Source organism: Anopheles arabiensis, chromosome 3, assembly GCF_016920715.1.
Source record: "Anopheles arabiensis isolate DONGOLA chromosome 3, AaraD3, whole genome shotgun sequence".
Lineage (NCBI taxonomy): Eukaryota > Metazoa > Arthropoda > Insecta > Diptera > Culicidae > Anopheles > Anopheles arabiensis.
This window is the reverse complement of record NC_053518.1, coordinates 48,670,209-48,690,581: the sequence shown is the minus strand read 5'-3', so window position 1 is coordinate 48,690,581 and position 20,373 is coordinate 48,670,209. Positions and strand designations below refer to the sequence as shown.

The following is a 20,373-nucleotide window of genomic DNA, read 5'->3' as shown; positions in this document are numbered from 1 at the left end:
AAGGTGTTAATACACATTGCATCTAGTTATCGCTGGCACATCATTCTTAAGTAACGCTGCAAAATGAGCGTGTTCGAGCCGGACTGTGGCAATTTTGAAGGGCCTGATGAGTTGGTATTGAATCTTCAAGACATTGCAGCGATACCGAAGCTATCGTCAGAGCTGGTTGATAATGGATCAGTTTATAGCGAGAAAAAGGATGAAAGCTGTGAAGTAAAAATGAAGGTATGGGACTAAACATTTAAATTCAAAGCTATCGAAATAATTATCATTATACACTTATATTTTCTTTCCAGCACTATGAAGGACCAAGAAACAGCAAGAATGAACCGTGCGGTAATGGCTTTGCAAAATTTACCAACGGTGATCATTATGAAGGATCGTTCCGAAGAGGTGTATTTTCCGGACAGGGCGTATTGCGGCAAAGAACGGGCCATCGTTACGTCGGCGCTTTCCGCAAAGGTCTTCGCGAAGGACGTGGCATACAAACTTATCCAGATTGTTCCACCTATAATGGCGACTGGTTGAGGGGAGTGCGTCATGGGTACGGTGTATATGTGTACTCGAACAAGGATGTTTACGAGGGAAACTGGTGCATGGACAAAAAGCATGGCATAGGAGTGTACACATTTGCCGAAAACGGACTACGTCTGCGCGGATCCTGGAGCGAAGGACATTTGGCTGGTCCGGTGGAGGTATTGTTTGGCAGCATCCGCTACCATGGCACGTGGGATGGAACGGTGTTATCAGATGCTCACGATAGTGTTTTTAACATTGCGTCGAAGTATTTGCTGCGAGGAATTATTAAGTCTGGATCATTTGATGAGTACGTGTGGACACCCAGTGAGATAGAGCGGTACAATTTTGCTCACCTCCCATTAGAACCGCTCCCAGCCCCTATCCCAATGATGGAATGCCATCAGTGCGATAGTTCTGATGATTCTACAACGGATGCATGATCAATGATTGCTAACACAATAGCTTGTGATTGAAGGTGAAATTTGAAGTCATACAAAAACAAACACATTTTGGCTTTTTTGGTACGAAAATTATTGTTTTTCTTGCTTATGCATTTTTTTTTATTTATATCATTTGGATTTTACATTAAAAACAACAACTAATTTATTTCAATTATTCTTTTTGGTGTGTGATCGATCACTAGAGCATTTATTATCAAGTCACGTATGTTGTCAAGTCTTTCATTTAACACCCTATAGATGGCATACATAAAAATGTACTAGCTGCTAACACCGACGTATTCGTGCAATATAAAAACGTTAAATTTTATTAAAAAAAGCTTCATTTTCTTGATATTGAAATAAAGGAGAGACACGTCTGTTCCGTTTGGAGCTCAGATCAAGACTGACTTAATTATATTTGAGTTCTATTTATATATATACAGGAAATTGATAATTCCAACACTCTCCCTCAATTTCTGAAAACACTTAATCCCAAACCCATGCGATGTAGAACAAACGGCTTTACAGGTAAACCCTTCGTCATAATATCCGCCACTTGTTCAGTTGTCGGTATATACTTCAGTTTGATGATTCCCCGTTGGATGAGATCTTGCACAAAGCGAAACTTGATGTCTATGTGCTTTAGCCGGCTGGTTTCCTTTTCCTCTCCCATGACTCGAATCGCCGATTGGTTGTCTTCATGGTACACTACAGGATAATCCAGTTTGATGTCAAGATCCTCCAGCAGTCGTACTAGCCAAATGCCATGGCATGCCGCCATGCACAATGCTATAAGTTCTGCTTCTGTTGAAGATAATGAAATTGTTGTTTGTTTCTTTGTTGACCAACTCACCGTACTACCATAAACTTTGAAAACATAGCCAGTCAGCGAACGTCGATCGATCGCATTGTTTCCCCAATCAGCGTCCGAATATGCTTCGATAGCTGGTAGATTGTCATTACCTTCGAAATGTAAACCAAAGTGCAAAGTACCACGCACGTAGCGCAATACTCGTTTTAGATGGTACCAATGCTGGTCTGTGGGGCAACTTTGAAATTGGCTGAAATAATTCACTGCTGCACACAAGTCCGGCCTAGTTGTCAAAGTTGCATACATTAAGCATCCAATTAGTTCTCGATATGGCTTATTCACACGATTGCATTCTTCACCCTTTTGCAGTTGCAAACGATTCTCAATCGGAGTTGACACTGGTTTACAGTCCTTCATGTTAAATCGTTGCAGTAATTTTTCGAAAAATGATTGTTGGCTTATATGAAGAACACGTTGTTCTGGTTTTCTTTTGATTGTCAAACCGAGAAAACACTTCACTTCACCAATATCCTTCATTTCAAATTCCTTTGATAAGCATTGTTTCACTATCGTAATTAACGGCATTTTTTGTCCAATCAAAAGCACATCGTCCACATAGATTAATAAAAATAGCTGGTTTTCTCCAGATTCACGCACATACAAACACTTGTCACTTATACTTCTTTTAAATCCTAGTTTTTCCACAAACATATGGAATCGCAAATTCCATGCTCTTGACGCCTGTTTAAGTCCATATAAAGACTTGTTCAGACGACATACAAGATTATTCCCTGTTTCAAACCCTTCGGGTTGTGTCATGTAAATCTCTTCACTAATTGTTCCGTTTAAGAAAGCACTCTTCACATCCATTTGTTGGATTAACATACCTTTCTGATTTGCCACTGCTAAGATCGTTCGCAAAGTGTCAAGTCTAGCAGTGGGTGAATATGTTTCAAAATAATCAAAACCTTGTCGTTGGCTAAAACCCCTCGCCACCAATCTTGCCTTATAGTGATCTTCAGAACCATCGTCTGTTTGTTTTATTTTAAAAATCCATTTACACGATATTGGAACCCGTCCTTCTGGGAGTTCCACCAAATCCCAAGTATGGTTTCGCATCAAAGCATCCATTTCTTCGTCCACTGCTATTTTCCACTTTGGCCAATCTTCTCGTTTCTTCATTTCCGCAATGCTACATGGTAGATTATCCACAAAATGTGAGGCATTTAACGCAAAACCACTTAGATCATAATCTTCATGCCACGATGGCGCTACACGTTCTCTAACTGGACGAGAATTTGTTGCTTGGTCCAAGTCACTAATTTCACGAATTGTTTGATCCAAGCAACTGTCAAACGATTCATCGTTTTCAATGCCATGCACACTTTCACTATCATTTTCTACCTGTTCACTTGAGCCAATATTATTTGGCACTGAACCACCAGGAATATAAATTTCTTCATTTACGGAAAAATCACTATCACGCATGTTCATACTATTCTTTTCTTCGACGAAAATCACATCTCGCGCAATAACACATCGATTTCTTTTCGGATCCCAAATCCGATACCCATTTGTAGCATAACCAATGAACACACCTTCCCATGATTTGAAGTCGAGTTTTTGTCGTTGTTCCTTTGGAACATGCACGTAAACATTTACACCAAAAACTCTAAGTTTGTCAACGTTTGGTTTTTCCTTGTTCCAAATTTCATATGGTGTCAAATTGGAAGCTAAAGCCTTCGCAGGACATCGATTGGTTAAGTAAGCGGCTGTTTGGATTGCTGGCCCCCAAAGCCTTTTGTTCACATTAGAATCCTTCATCATTGCACGAGCCATTTCTACGAGAGTTCTGTTTTTCCGCTCACTAACACCGTTTTGTTCCGGCGTATAAGGAACTGTAAACTCGATTTGTATCCCCTTTTCTTTGCAAAAATTCAAAAATTGAATATTGGTGTATTCTGTACCGTTATCACACCGCAAACGAGATATTTTTGATCCAAATTTAGCAGAAACTATGGCTTCAAAGTCACGAAATTTTTCAAAAGCTTCACTCTTTGTCTTAAGTAAAAACACCATTGTGAACTTGCTCCAATCATCTATGAATGTTATAAAGTATTTTTCACCATAAAAACCGACAGGAGTGATAGGGCCACAAATATCGGAATGAATAAGTTCCAATAATCTGCTCGATCTTCGATCTTCACTTGTCACAAATTGCTTTCGAGTGAGTTTTCCTGCAACACAAGCTTCACAGATAAAGTCTTCATCACCTCGCTGCCGAATTGGCTGCATTCCAATCACCATTTCGTTTCGCAAAATCTGATCTAATCCTTTTGCACTTATATGGCCAAAACGACGATGCCAAATTTCTAAACACTTCGGAACCTTCCCACACGAATAGAGACATGAATCAGCTACATCCTTAATTTTCAATAACGTCAATTCGTAGAGTTTTCCCCGTCGGCTTCCACATGCGATTGTTTGCGACCCGTATTTCACTAAAACCTTTCCATCCGAAAACTGCACAGTTAGTCCAGCTTCTTCCATTTTGCGTACGGAGAGTAAATTCACACGCGCATTCGGTATGTAGAGTACGTTTTTGAGAGTAACAGGTACCAATTTGTCACCAACCGAAGAAAACAGTTTTATACTTCCATATTGTTCCGCAACTATTGTTTCACCTTCCTTGGCCACTGCAATTGTCATAGGATTGTCCATTAGCATTAGTTTGTCCAGCAAGTTTCTATCGTTAGTTAATTGTTCCGACGAACCGGAATCAACAATCCAATTTACCTGCTGTGACGTACTGAGAATTTCATTGCTACCAATGAAACAAACACCATCATCACCAAAATACGCATTGTGTTGGTTCGAATTGCTTTCCTTTTGTTTCTGTTTTTCTGGGCAGTCCCCGATTTTGTGACCAATCTTTTTGCAACCAAAACATTTCAATAGTTTCTTTTGTTGGTGCCTGTCACGGTTTGCACTGTATTCACTAGAAAACGCAGCTGGATAGCACTGTGTGTCGTTTCTTGTTTCCACACTTTTCTTTGTTTCTTCATCTAGTAAACGTGCCTTTACCATGTCCAATGTTAATTGCTCTTGAGGCATAGTTTCCAGAACAGTAACCACTGTGGCATATTCAGACCCAATAGTCAATAACAAATGACAAATTATGTCTTCATTTTCCATGGTTCCACCCGTTGCCTTAAATTCGCGCACTAGTTTGTCAAATGCTAGAAAATGCTCCGTTAAGCTAGAATCTCCTTGTTTTAGTAGCAGCATTTTTCTTTTCACATGCATTTTACTTGACAAACTTTTTTCGCTCGAACACCTTTTGCAATGTGTCCCATATTTGCTTGCTGGTTTTGCACTCTTGTACATACTCCAAATGTGTGTCGTTAATACGCGAAATCAACAACGACTTACATTGTTTGTCCTTTTGGATTTTTCTGTAGAACTTTCACTTGTTGATGGCTCAGAAGAAATACATTCCATCAAATCGTATTCTTCAAGTACAGATAACATTCTGAACTTCCAGGAAGAATAATTCGTCCCATCGAACAATGGAAGCAAAAACAATTTGGAATAATCCATTTTTTCTGAATAATTTGTGTACACCACACGATCACTTTTCGCAACACTTTTTGTTTCCTGGCCTGTTTCGCCTTTCTGTTCCATCACACTCCTTTGTCACAACGTCACTCCTTTTTGTGGGGATCGTGCTCACAGCACACCACCACTAGTCTTTACAAATCGTTATTCCCCGCCTCTTTTGAGAACAATAACACATCAGCATTTGCTGCCGACACCGCTCACACCAGACTTTTCCGTTGTCTTCGCTCGTTCTTTGAATTAGAGCCACAACAATAAAATATCGTGAACGTATTGTCCTACACAGCACCAAGCGAGCCTGGGCCCATAACCTATTGAAATAAAGGAGAGACACGTCTGTTCCGTTTGGAGCTCAGATCAAGACTGACTTAATTATATTTGAGTTCTTTTTATATATATACAGGAAATTGATAATTCCAACACTTGAAATTTAAGGCTATCTACGTGACGAATCCACAAATCCACAAGGTGTTATGGGTGAAGTGATTAGTGAGAACTGGCGCTTATAAACATTATTCTTTGATACTTTTAAACTATTTTGAGGAAAAGGGTAATTTCAGAACATAACATCAAGCAATTTACCATTAAACACCGAGTTAACAACTGACATAACTGTCATTTTGAAATGATTACAGTAGAGGCAATGCTGACCGTATTTGACAAAGTTTTATTGCCTTCCGAAATTGTTTAACAGCCTAAAAGTTTGCTAGGCTCCGGCTTTTGTATTTTTGCCATCTGTATGATTGCAATAATGGCTAAATGGATTGTAATGGCTTAATACAATCACACAGTTGGTGCTCAAACGTGCCAACAGCAGAGTGCGGAATGCAGCCAACATTGTGTGTTGTGTGGTCGGCCGCCATCGACGTCATCTTACTGTCAGTGTGAAAGTGCGCCAAAAGATTCGCTTCGTTCATTGTTTTCCCTTGTGCATTGGCGATCAGACGGAACTTTTGTGCGTTGAATTTAAGTGTTTTACAGTTCTGTGATTTGTATTTTATTAGTTTTGTTGAGTAAAATATTTTACCCCTCAAGATGGTTCTAAAGCCAAACAAGATGTATGTCTTCAAGCGTGGTAAGTTCTGTACTACAAAGTTCTGCCCGAACTAGTCAATTGGTACACGATTCTTTAATCGTCTTGTCCATTGTCCCGATTAAGATGGCCGGAAGGAGGAAGTGCATCTGGACAAAATCACGTCAAGGATACAGAAGCTTTGCTATGGGCTGAACATGGATTTCGTCGATCCGGTAAGTTGGTAATCGGGCGAATGAATTCGGTACGGGTGGCTCCCACTGTCACCCCCGGAAGTGAGTCGGTTCAAGCGGAAAACCTCGTTCTATGCCAGCTTGACGTTTCCGGTTGAATTATACCGTAACTTTCCCTTTTCTTTCCGGTGCAGGTTGCTATAACATTGCGTGTAATCAATGGGCTCTACTCAGGTGTAACGACGCAGGAGCTTGACAATCTAGCCGCCGAAACGGCAGCCACCCTAACGACTGATCATGCCGACTACGCGATTTTGGCTGCTCGGCTGGCCGTTTCCAACCTGCACAAGGAAACAAAGAAACAATTTTCTGGTAAGTGAATGAATTTCCCTACGAAATGTGTCGTAGGATAAGCATTACTACCATTGCGTCCGTGCTGAGCTGTGACAGCTGTGCTTCCATTTGATGCGGGTGCTGTGTTAGGGTCTGTACAGGAATATTCCTGTACTCCTTTTCGACCGTTACAAAGTGTGACGTCACACGGCTCGTGTGATGATGGAATGATTGTTTTCCTTAACAGGCGGAACTATTTGTTCTTGTGTTACTTTTAGGTTAATGCAGTGTTATCTATTACTTTTTCATTTAACTTAATGTACATCCTACATCTCTTTCTTACAGAGGTTATGCATGATCTGTACATGATGGAGAACGAGTTTCTGAAAACGAAATCTCCCATGATCTCGGACTTTCATTACAAGGTGATAATGGATAACGCCGACCGGCTGAACTCGGCCATCATTTACGATCGCGACTTCGGGTACAACTATTTCGGCTTTAAAACCTTGGAACGATCATACTTACTGAAGATCAAGGGAAAAATCGTCGAGCGCCCCCAGCACATGCTGATGCGCGTTGCTATTGGCATCCATGGCGAGGACATCGATGCAGCGATCGAGACCTACAATCTGCTGTCCGAGCGTTACTTTACCCACGCCTCGCCAACTATGTTTGCGGCGGCCACGCAGCGTCCCCAGCTTTCGTCCTGCTTCCTGTTGACCATGTCCGAAGATAGCATTGAGGGCATCTACGACACGCTGAAGCAGTGTGCCCTAATTTCAAAGTCGGCCGGTGGCATCGGACTGAACGTGCACTGTATCCGCGCGAAGGGAACGTACATCTCCGGTACGAACGGGATATCGAACGGTCTGGTGCCGATGCTGCGCGTCTACAACAATACGGCACGGTACGTCGATCAGGGTGGCAACAAGCGGCCTGGAGCATTCGCCATCTATCTCGAGCCGTGGCATGGTGATATATTCGAGTTTCTCGATCTGAAGAAAAACACCGGCAAGGAGGAGGTCCGCGCACGGGACATGTTTTACGCACTCTGGATACCGGACCTGTTCATGCAGCGTGTGGAGGCGAACGAAATGTGGAGCCTGATGTGCCCGCACGATTGTCCCGGGCTATCGGACACCTGGGGCGAAGAGTTCGAGAAGCTGTACACGGGGTACGAGAAAGAGGGTCGCTTTATGCGGCAGGTGAAGGCGCAGGATCTGTGGTTTGCGATCATCGAATCGCAGGTGGAAACCGGCGTACCGTACATGCTGTACAAGGATGCTTGCAATCGTAAAAGTAACCAGCAGAATATCGGCACCATCAAATGTTCCAACTTGTGCACTGAGATTGTGGAGTACTCGTCGAAGGATGAGGTAGCGGTATGCAATCTGGCCTCGATCGCCTTGAACATGTTTGTAAAGCAAGACAAAACGTATGACTTTGCAAAGCTGAAGGAAGTCGCTAAGACCGTAACGCGCAATCTGAACAAAATCATTGATGTCAATTACTATCCCGTGCCGGAGGCTAAGCGCTCCAATATGCGCCACAGGCCGATCGGGATCGGCGTGCAGGGCATGGCCGATGCGTTCATCCTGATGCGCTATCCGTACGAAAGCGAAGAGGCTCAAAAGCTAAATCAACAAATATTCGAAACCATCTACTACGGCGCGCTGGAAGCGAGCTGTGAGTTGGCCGCTCGAGATGGACCGTACGAGACGTACGAGGGCAGTCCGGTGAGCAAGGGCATCTTGCAGTACGAGATGTGGAACAAGGAACCGACGGATCTGTGGAACTGGGCCGAGTTGAAGGAAAAGATCGCCAAGCACGGCATTCGCAATTCGCTGCTGTTGGCCCCGATGCCGACGGCTTCCACGGCACAAATTCTCGGCAACAATGAATCGTTCGAGCCGTACACGTCGAACGTTTACAATAGGCGCGTGCTGTCGGGCGAGTTCCAGGTGGTGAACCATCATCTTCTGCAGGATTTGACCAACATGGGTCTGTGGGATCTCGACATGAAGAACGAAATTCTGTCCAACAATGGATCGATCCAAAAGATTGCGGCTATACCGCAGGAAATTCGCGACCTGTACAAAACGGTATGGGAGATCTCGGTGAAAACGTGCATCAAAATGGCCGCAGATCGTGGCGCGTTTATCGATCAGTCGCAATCGTTCAACATTCACGTCGCGGAGCCAAACTATGGCAAGCTGACGTCGATCCATTTCTATGGCTGGAAGATGGGATTGAAAACTGGCATGTACTATCTGCGTACCAAGCCGGCCGTAAATGCGATCCAGTTTACGGTGGACAAGACGAAGCTGCAAAACGGTAACGAGTCGAACGTCAGTCGCATGTCGAATGGTGTGGGCGAAGGTACGCCACCGCGGGCGGGGCAGATGCGTCGTTCGATGCTGAACGGAAGTACCAGTACGCCAATGAGGGGTGGCGAACACCACGACTCTAATGGAGCATCGGAACAGCAGCAGCAGCAGCAAACGCAAGAGAATGGTTCATTTGCGGAAAGAAACCGTAGAATGGCGGAGATGGTATGCTCGCTGGAAAACAAAGACGAGTGCATGATGTGTGGATCGTAGGTGGGAAGTGTAACACTTATTTATGATAAGATTTGCTGTCATCCATTTTTATGTCTTATTCGCACATTATGTGTTTTTTTTTTTCGTTAAGGTAAGAGCTAGATAAATGGTTTAAAATAAACTTACAACTTTTCTGATATGCATTATTATACATCTTTGCGAATCTTTAATGAACAGTAGATAAGCATGAGTCACATACATTTAGTAATAATAATCGCGGTACCATTAACATTTATGGACATTTCGCTAGGTTTTGTCGAAAGAAAAACGATGGTAATCTTGGGTGTGTGTGTGTCCATGTGCTGTTTTTTAGGTGTGCAAAATGTTAACGGTAATCGATGCCAAAGCAAGCAAAAACATTATACACAACGTTTCGTGTCGTTGGATCAATGGTAAGATGTATTGGAAATTCTATTTATTCGCTGAGAAAGTTCCGCATCTCTTCATTTAATCAGTCACCGAAATTTGCTATGTATACTGAAAAACGATGGATGAATTAAGATAAATGATGATTGAAAATACATATTATCAACTGAAAAGAGAAAATAATTCGTAAACAAGAAATACACGAAGTCGAAATTCAAAATCCGTGATGTGAGAGGCTGTTTAACACCTTTTGAAATGTACGTATTGCAATCAAAAGAATCGAATGAATTCTTATTTTCTACGACGGATCGGTTTCACAGTTAGTAATACCACTATTATCGCACAATTAGAATTTGCCCCGCGTTTTGAAATTATAAACTATCCCTTAAACAAACGCATTGAACGAGTTTGACACCCTTGCTGCTGTACAACATCACACCTAACGGAAGAAAGCTTGAAAGCTCATTTGCAAGAAGCAGCACAGAAAAGCATAACTCTCAACAATGATGTTCGCACGCACACATGCACAGTGTAAAAAACAGTTTTCCAGCTGTTCGACAAAGAGAGCCATTCAAAGGTGAGATAATTCTCTCGCTCTTTTGCAAAACTGTCTGTCTCTCTCATTCTCTCAGTTCCGGGCCTATCGTCGAATGGAAAAGGGGCTATTCCGTGCTAGTCGAGATATGCGTTCGTTCGAGAAATAAAAGAAGTTTGCTCAGTAAGTGGTTAGCATTTTTTCTTTCACTGAATTTCTGGCTTAGGTTATTGTAACTGGCACGATGTGCATTTTTTAGACCCATAAAATTACACCAACCAATGATTATCCACTCATGAAACTGGAACTGTTTTCACTGTCGGTCCATTTCCATTTCTCGATTGCCACTCTACGACAAGTAGTTCGGAATATCGCCGCGCAAGTCTCCCGTATGGCAAAGCTGCATGGAGGTGGCACAAGCTTCTCTTCTGGTTCCAACCAGCTGAAGGGTTTGCGGTGCACGCTCGTCCGAGGTAGCTTTTTCCGTTCAGGCTTGTGCTGACGTTCGCCGGCGTTTTCAGTTCGTTGGTGTAAAGAGGTCGTGTCCCATTCCTGGTGAGTGTTGTCTCGTCGCTGTGCGTTTAGAGCATATTGTTTCCGATTGCTTCGCACGGTGCACAGCAGACAGCCGGGAGTTGGCGGTCGTGATCGTGATCGAAGGAGGGGCTGTGTTGCAGAAGTGCAAAAATTGTTCCAGTGTGCGGTGTAGTGCAATACATCTGCTGTGGCTCTGTGCCTGTGGAATTGTTGTTCTTGTTGTTGTTGTTCTTGTTTTTGTTGTTGTTGTTGCGTATAGCTAGCAGAAGGTAAAACGAAAACTCTTGGCTGCCTTGGATTGGAATGTGATTGATAGGGCCGGTTGTGTGTTTGTGCGTGTGTGTGTGTGCGTCATGGTTAGATGTGTGTGGAAATTTGCAGGGAAATATCCTAAAAACATCCTAAGTAGGGATTTTCATATGGTTTAGTTCTTTCTTATGTGAATTGAGAGTAAGAGGAAGCATTAAAAAAAGTGTTGAGCAATTAGTGAAACCTGGTTGTGCTAATGCAAGTTGGTGTGCATTTTAAAGATAAAAAACAAACATTTATCGACTGAAAAGTGCATAAGGGATTTGCATTTTTGATAAGAAGTATGTTGTTAAAGCTGAAAAACAACAGTGAAGCGACCGAAGCACCAATAAGAAATAGGTAAAAAATAGGATGCGAAGGTAAGGAAGGAAGACGGATAGGGGTAAATGCAATTCCATCGAATGTTTCCTACACTGACACGGTTGGCTTCGACCTTACAAGCTTGTTAGATATAATGATAACAGCACCAGCATCTCCTTCTCTCGTACAGCGAAACGGTGCGAGCGAGAGAGCGGGAGAGTCAGAACATAATGGCCAGGGAGTAATACCCACAGGAAAATGAGCATGCCGGCATATTTATTGCACGGGTTCGGGGCTCGCGATGGTCGGATGGTATGAGAACCGCGCAAGGGCCAAAGAAAAGGGAATATGGGCGAAGCGTTGGCGGTGGTGTACACCCACCACGGAATATGGCACAGCGGGCCCACGCGGGCCACGCGAGTCCTGAAAGTACCTACTTTCCTTTCGTTGCTGCATTACAAACAACTGCGATGGGGTGGCCTGCTTTTGCCCGTCGGTTCGATTTGCCTCTCTCGCCCTGCCCGCTGCTTCCCCTGTGGGACCGGTGCTACGCTGACCGGAGAAGCCGGAGATTGGAGAAGTTTGTCCCACTTTCTTTCTCTCCATCGCTCGCTTGCTTTGCGTCGCCTGGGCGCGACGGGAAGGTTTTGGTTTTCTTTCGCTTATTTTGTGCTTCGACCGTTCTTCGACGGTGTTTGCTTCCAGGTCGGTTTTTATGTTTGCGGGTTTGTGCACTATTAAGAGCGGGACGACTGCGACTGGTCCGTGCTGGTCGACCCCACTGCCCGGAGGCCTACCGTTCGAGCGCTATCGAGTGATTTTGCGTTGCTGAGTCGCCAATTTGTCCTTCGCTACACACGTGCTCCTAGTAGGCCTTGCAGTTTACGTGCAATAATTTGATCTTCTTGCAGCGTTTTTTTCTCCCTTCCGTTTGATGAACATGTCAATGGCCATATGCAGTGCAAGTAGCGCGCACAATCATTGATGGCGAGGCCAGAAAGTGGCCACAGCAAAATTGTGCGCGTCGCCGTCCAAGGGCAAGCGGCGCGTATGCAAATCTCCTATTGGATTGATGTTATGTTCGATGCAGCCAGAAGGTCAAGGCTTACGGGTTTGATCAACCGCGGGCGATCAAAGGTTTGAGGAGCGGCTAATTTTGTCACCAGTGTACCCCGGTGTGGTATGGATTATGTGTGCATTTGAATCGAATTTAGACGAGTGCTGGTTTAATTTGGTGATTAATTTGCGTTTAATTTTTGTGTGCCTTTTTTGAGGTGTCTGTCCTGCAAATATAGCAACGCACCTTTGGCAACTTTTTTCTCTCTGGTAATTTGGGCCAGCGCTGAAGCATAACCATATACACACACACACCGATTCCACACGCCGCTGAGGTGAAACTTTTATTATGCAAACAAATCAATAGTTTGTTGGTGGTTTATGTTTTGCTTCACCGTAGCGTCGTACTTCCGCCATCAGCGCACACACGTTCTAGGTGGCATCACCGCGATCACGAGGAAATGCTGTTCGTTTTTGCCAATCGACCACGCTTGCCAATGCACTTGAACTACTGGCCTCATTCGGCCGTTGTGTGTGCTCTGCGTGTTCGTTTTGCGGTACGGAAGAAGGAGCTATTTTAGGGTTCGCTCGTAGACGACTCGCTGTTATCCGAGATCGGGTTTCGATTCCCATCTTTTCCCTTTTCGTTTCGGGCTTCGTTGATAGATCGGTGTATTTTCCCGCTGAAGCCCAAGTCACACAGAAACAATGGGCAAAAGGCAAGTATATTTAACTATCTGAAGTTTTTTTTATGTTTGCGCTTCCTGAACTGCCTGGCCCACGGAACTGAACAATCGGTTCATTAGCGCCAAATCTCCCCCACCTCGCCAACATTTTTGCGTTGGCTATCAAATGCAGTCCAGCATAAACGTGCTAAATGCTTCGGCTAAGTAGAAAGCTATATTTGCAGCCTCTGCCAACAGCCCGCCAGCCAGCCATCCAGTCAGCCCTATTGCTCCACTTTGTGAGTGCAGACGTTGTTTGGGTGTTGGTCGATGGATATCCGCCATGGCAAATGGTAGGCTGTACGGCTGTTTTGCTAATAAACCAAATGCCCCCAAATGTCACGTTCGCGGTGAAAGTGATTCATTCCAGAAAAGTAAGCTTTCGCTCGTTCGTATGGCGTATGCTGGGCTAGGAGTAAGGTTCAAAGGTTAGATTGATAATAAAAAAAATGTGCGCTTCAAGGCGCTCACTAAGTGAGATAACCATTCGAAGTAAAGCACGACCTGCTTTCCCTTGGTTCGAAAGTGTGTACTGTATCGTTTGGTATGAACGACATTGAAAGTCCCTAAAGCTTGGAAAGACCTAAAGCTTGGTCCCCCAATTAGAAATGGGACACTTTGTTGCTTTCATGGCTGCATCAAGCCATTGTCGGTCAAGGCCTGCCTTTGTACCCACTAGTGAAGTGAGCTTTTGTTACCATAGCAGGATAGTCAGTCCTACGTATGGGGGCACGGTTTTTTCGGGGCTTGAACCCATGACATGGGAGACATGAACATAGCCGTTCTCAAAAGAAAAACTAAAAAGTGTTAAAGTCTTAATTGAGTCCAACTTCTGGTTTAATTGATAAATTGAGCAAACTATTCCAATATCGACTAAATTAGATTCTTTAAACAAACACAACATACATTGTCAAGATGAAAGATTAACTGAACTTTTTGGTCAAAACCACGATCATGAAATTGAAAAATAGAGACTCAAGCTGCTTTCTTCTTCTGTTTGGCGTAAAGACCTATGCGGTCTTGCCGGCCTGTAAGACCTTCTACGAGAATTAGTTGTACTACGCCTGCGGATTAGTCTGTCCTTGCTACGAGGGGACGGTCCATATGAGGCATGAACCCTTGATGGGCATATTATTAAGTCGTGCAAGTTGACTACTGTACCACAGGATTCTCGGGGCATCCCATTCTTTATATGCAACAAACAAAAAACATATTAAAACCGTAGACAAATGAATCATACTATGTAATCGTACTAGGAGGCACATCGAAAAGAAAAGCTACCGCGATAAGCAAGCAATGGTTGTCACAAGCGCATGAGTGTAAGTAGTGAACTCGTGCTGGCCAGTCCAACAGATCGGCAACAGTGGGTCCTGTTTGACCTTTGTAGCCTGAAAGAATGCTAATCTCTTACTGGTTTTTACTGGAATGACTGGGAATTGGAGGGATGATTGTTTAAAATAGCATATGAGCAGCCAATATCAGTCAAAGACGATTGCGTTCACATGTACATGTTCACCTACATTAACAACTGTGTAGCCTTAGACAACAGGTTGCGCTTTGGTTTTTATTAAATGTTATTCGAAGAGTTTTAACAAGATCAAATGTGAAATCATAATTATCTTTAAGCTGTGAATGGAACGGTATTTTACAAATTTGAAGCGACCAATGAGATGCTCCGTCGCAATCGCAGCATATTTAATTATGCTCAACGTTACAGCAAAATCTGGGGAATGTTTCAATTTGATGTAATGAAACATTCCACTCAAATGCCTTGGCGCACAAGGCACAAGACTTTACATTTCAATGTCTTGGGTTTTTATTATTCTTGCAGTATATACAACGCCATGCACAAATGCCTCATTGTGAAATGAACATTGAATTAAACAACTTTATATACTTCCTGTTTAAGGCCCCACACATAGGAAAGTGGTTGGAGAAATGGATGGAGATAATTTAACCTTCTTAAAGACAATTATTTAGTTCATCACAAAGTTCATCTTCTGCGGTTACAATCGTATCGGTAGTAGCTGCATACTAGTCGAACGATTTGGAATTCGTTTGTAAAGTTTCGGCAACGGTCAAGAAACCTTGACATTACGGGACCGAATGTTAAAAAAAAGACAAACAAAACTCGTCGCTCATCAGACACGACACGACCAGCAATCGCATGAAGTGAAAGGAAATCCATAAATTGGTGTCTGTTTGAGTATGTGTGGCGTGGATTTATGTATGGTTTAGTTGATTTTTGTAGTTTTTGAACAAAAATTAAGAGCTTTAAGCAACTATTGAACAGAAACGGGTTTAATGTGTTTACAAAAATGCCAGATGAACTGTCCTGTTTCACTGGAACAGTTCTAAATTATTGTCTTCAAAGTCCTAATTGGCCCTGATACCATGAGAACATTGGATCATTTTGTGGACAAAAGGGAAGATTCAATTAATGTGAGGGGAAGTAATCAATTAACGATTAGCTTTGGTATCGGGTGGTATGAAATATTCATGACAAGCATCGGGAGCCATTAGATGTTATTAAAAGATTTAGCTCCGAAGCTAATAGACAAACTCCTTTAAAACTTCGACAACATCCATCGATCGTAAGGACAGTATAGTACGACCTCTACTGACAGTATAGTTCAACGCGTTCTACAGGCGATTGATCCCCAAAGGGATCCTTATTACCTCTGACGCCGCCCTCCCCCGTGCTTGTCCGTTCGTCCTTTGCCAATTTAGCGTACACTTCGCATATTGTACGCATGTACTCGTTTACAGTGTGCATGTGTTTGTGCATTTGTTTTGCCCTACTGGCCGTATAAGTGACCGTAGCGACCCAAATTACGATCCGCTCTGTCCGCACCCTCGGTAAAACGACGGGCTTTGCTGCGGAGGGATGTGTCTTTACTACCTTTCACTTTTGCGACCCGGCCGGGTGTCGGTTGCGGTGCAATTTGCGATGTACTGTCACCGACGTCACTGGCAGCCATGCGGTGCGCGGTGGTTGCTTCGGTCGGGAGCGGTAAGAAGGGCCGGTACCTTCCAGTAGAGCCGGGTGGGACCGATGCGAGATGGCCCAATTTTCGCTTTCGTTTACGGTATGGTTTCGTCCGAAATAAGCGCTCGGATGTTGATTGCATCACTAGCCCCCTAACCGCGTACTGTACGATATGAGATGGCTTATCGGAAAGATTTTTCTCCCGTGGAAGGAACATCGGTTGTGGGGTTTCGTGCATAGAATCAGTTCAATTCAAAACGATAGTTTTGCGCGCAGTTTAGTTTTAAAGGTGAAGAGCTACAACCTAAGCTAAACGCTGTTTTAATGTAAAGGCGTCACTCACATTTCACCGCAACTCAGTGCAGTGGGCGCACGGGACCGGATTAGAATTTGCTTGCGGTGGCCCTCGTTTATACTAGGAACTCGTTCTGCGACTTTACCTCGTTGGTACGGTTGGTGGGGGCTAAACGGCAACAGCAACATATTTGATTGCGTTTCGGTTCGCTGTACCAAATGGCATTTGCGCAAATAGTTGGCCGCAGTTCTTGCGCGCTTGCATACTTCCATAGATGGCGTTTGGTGGATTGCGTGAGAAGACACTGAAATGGATCGTTTGGCAATATTTGTGGCTTTGCTGGAAGTAGTACTACAGTGGCGGGTTGGAAATATTTTAACCGTAAAATGTGCGTTTCTAGTGGTTTGGAAAGCAGCCGTCAAAATTAACGAATGGAAACTTACTCTAAATACTAAGCTTGTAGTCTTAAAACTGTCACTGGATTGTAAGGTGTTTGAATACGTTTTGAATTTGTCCTGCATTCTGCAGGCTTTGGTGCATTTATTATTCCCACTGTGCACCGCCTTTCGTTATGATATCACGGTCAATGCACAATGGCAGTGCCCTCGATCAGCTAACGAAGGGTTAATTTATTCGCGCTGCTAAGAGATGATTCACCGAGTGAAGATGCTTATGAATAGATGCTTATGAACAGAAGCACTGACCTTGCTCGCATTATTACGGATGAATACTGCTAAGGACGCATAAGCATGACCACTTTGTATGGTTGTGTATGTGTCAACAGGAGCGACACTGGGGAGAAAAATTTAGCTTTAGTTTCCTAATACTACACATTGTCGGCCTATTCATATCTCTCTATCTATAAAAATAAGTATAAAATGTATTGCTTAAATCATATAACATACAAATCAACAACACTAATCAATGAAACCAAATACGCCTTAAGATATTACAATTAGTTACAAATGCATATTCAAGTATTGAAAGATACGGGTATGATAAGTTAATTATCTCGCTATATTTCATCCTTGTCAGTCAGATGATCTGATCCGAATAAAACCATCAAGAGGCGTGTCTCTCAGTGTAGGAAAACGGTTTCCGACACGTTTCGGAACCACGTGTGAGTTTTGAATTGAAGAATGTCAAGGACGTCGACCATCCGACGACGCCGGAAAAGGAAGCTGAATTGATTTAAATATAAATTTAGAAACATTCCGACACATGTTGGGTCTGATGTTTTTTTATTTGATAATGCCGGTTATGATTTGAAACACTTCCAGCTAATTAGCTTTGCTGTTTCAATTCCAATTAAATTGCAATGGGCAATCGAATGGATCATTGAACATGATCCAAAACAATTGAAACAAGCAATACGCTGGAGGAATACGAAAGGACGAACAAGACAAAGCGTATCTAGAGGTGATCCTTCGTTACAGCCAAATGGTCAGGTTGGGAATCAAACCATGTCGAGTATAGTACAGTCGACACGTCTACGGTTGGGCTAAGTATAAAACGCGAATCTAATAGTGCTCCATGTTTCTTAGGTGGCCTTTCATATATTCTATATTTATCTTATATTTAAGCTTAATTTATCACTTTGATTTTTGACATAAAACTCTACAAGTATTTTTGTTAATAGAATTTGGCTCTTTGGATGCAAAATTTGCAGGCTCTTATTCATTCACTATTTGTGAGGGATCTTTGTCATCTGTGCTTTCTCAACAGGGGTGCAATACTGGTATGCTATTCAGAGGCAATACTAAAAAGCTCCACGAAAGTTGAGACACGTTGCGTTAAGCTTCGTGTGAGGGTAGTTGCGATCGATATAGCTGCGTTGAGCAATTTCTAAAGCCTCAAGCTGCGTTCAAAGATCGATCAAGAAGTTGTACGCAATGGAGGTCCACCGGGTCGATAAACATCAATGATCTTGCATCTACCCGGTTGCTGCCCGGACGAACGCCCAGTACCGATCGTGCATAGTAGAACATGACACAAATTCTCGGCCACACCAATGCGGTGCATGCGCTTGTGCAAGCAAGCCACCGTAGCGAAACTAGCGTCTTGTAAAATTGGCAATCGGTTTCCTCTCGAATCTCCGCGCCAGCCATGGATTGGGCCAATGTTACAGTAAGACTTAGATAGACGAGAAAGGAAGGAGACGGTCGTACAGCATGGACATGCGATCGGAACAAGTTTTCGATAGCCTTTTGCCAATCCCTTTCCTCCCCAACCCTTACATGCGATGGCGAAGCATGTTGCGGCGGAGATGCTGGGTGCGAGCTTGCCATGTGGCCACCACACCGGTTCTAAAAGTAACTCGCTCCAAGGAGCAACGCACCCCCGAACCGAAACGTTCACTCGTCTGACACCAAATCCTACAGACGAATTTCGTCACGAAGAGTACGATCGCAACGCACTGCAGCTACTGTGGCGCGTTTGGAGCTTTTGTGACCGAACTGCAGCGCCAGCCTGCCGGACTAGGTGCATGATCTTTAACGAGAGCTGCGCTCGTGTGTGGCTTCGGCTGTGGGGAGAGCCGTTTTCGAGAGTCAACTGCACTTCGTCACTGCGCCAAGTCGCTGAACTGAGCGCGTGAACCGACCCACTCGCAATCGCGCGGCAAGGGAGAAAGACGTGTCCACCGAGCTGCAAGCTTACTGGCAATTGTCGGTGCGCCACGCTCGATAAGTGGGTCACGGTGGCGCTCGAATCAGTGTCGGCCACACACTGTTGGTGACTTCGTTTAGAATTATGCATCGGCGGCTGGATGTACCGGACGATGTACCGGTGGGACGCCGGCACTGTGTGCAATCGCCACTTGACGGAGGACTCGGGCAGTGTGCGACGGAGGAGGCGCGTAATGCGTGCAGTGTAGTGGTTTGATTACAAATTGAGATTTCATTGGTCAATTGCGTTAACGATACGCAGAATGTTGGGTGGTGTGCGCGCTAGTCCTTCCTCTCGCAGCGCAGCAATGAATTGCAATCAAGTTTAAGTTTCAGTAATTTGCAAACACGATAATACAAAAATCTTCTTTACTTAAACGTAAGTCGCCATCGCATTACTTCTATCATTGTACCAAAGATTGACTTTTTTTTTTAACAATTGCTGATGTGGCAGAAAAAAGTGTGCGCTGAACCAGTTGGTGCAGCGAAAGTAGGTTAAGTAGGAGTGTTTGTACAACGAAACGAGGCATGTTTTTGTAACCTCAGGGGCACGGAGTCTGGCGATCTTTGCTTTACTGGAACGTCTGCTTCCCAAGTAGGTGACATCGAAACGTTGAGTCATTGAGCAGATTTAAACACGGTAATGAGCGGGGTAACTGTTTTCTTATTTTCTCGATGAAAGGCTTCATTGCGTACATGGTTGCAATCGCACACACAGCATAATGGAAAGCCAAGAATTAAATATAGTCGTGATAAATTAATATATTATTTAGAATATACCATGTTCATTAAGATACGTTCAGGTGTGGTTTGAACTACTATTTCATCATATCTCAGCGATGAGCGATGATTCATACATCTCCGAAATTCATAAATTTCTGAAGATTCATTCATGAATGTTTATAGATTTATAATTTTCAAGATATTGAATTTACGAGAACACGTGCTACAGTGCTCTCTGGAACCCACCCACGACTTCGATCCGACCCTGGCTATTGTTAGTGCGATTCCGACTTCGGCAAAATCGGAATCACTAGTTCCACCCGGTAATGAAGTCGTCTGGAG

General features: G+C 43.6%; 2 protein-coding genes across 2 annotated transcripts; both read left to right on the top strand.

The window, feature by feature from the left end:
- Positions 1-17: 17 nt before the first annotated feature.
- Positions 18-1,090, top strand: LOC120903343 (radial spoke head 1 homolog). The gene is made up of 2 exons (XM_040312718.1): positions 18-225; positions 297-1,090. Exons 1-2 carry the CDS (start codon positions 64-66, stop codon positions 957-959), a joined length of 825 nt encoding a protein of 274 aa, XP_040168652.1. The 5' UTR covers positions 18-63; the 3' UTR covers positions 960-1,090.
- Positions 1,091-6,294: 5,204 nt separating this feature from the next.
- On the top strand, positions 6,295-9,684 carry LOC120903092 (ribonucleoside-diphosphate reductase large subunit). The gene is made up of 4 exons (XM_040312310.1): positions 6,295-6,463; positions 6,548-6,636; positions 6,789-6,966; positions 7,273-9,684. The coding sequence occupies exons 1-4, from the start codon at positions 6,424-6,426 to the stop codon at positions 9,528-9,530; spliced, it is 2,565 nt and encodes an 854-aa protein (XP_040168244.1). The 5' UTR covers positions 6,295-6,423; the 3' UTR covers positions 9,531-9,684.
- The last annotated feature ends 10,689 nt before the right edge of the window (positions 9,685-20,373 follow it).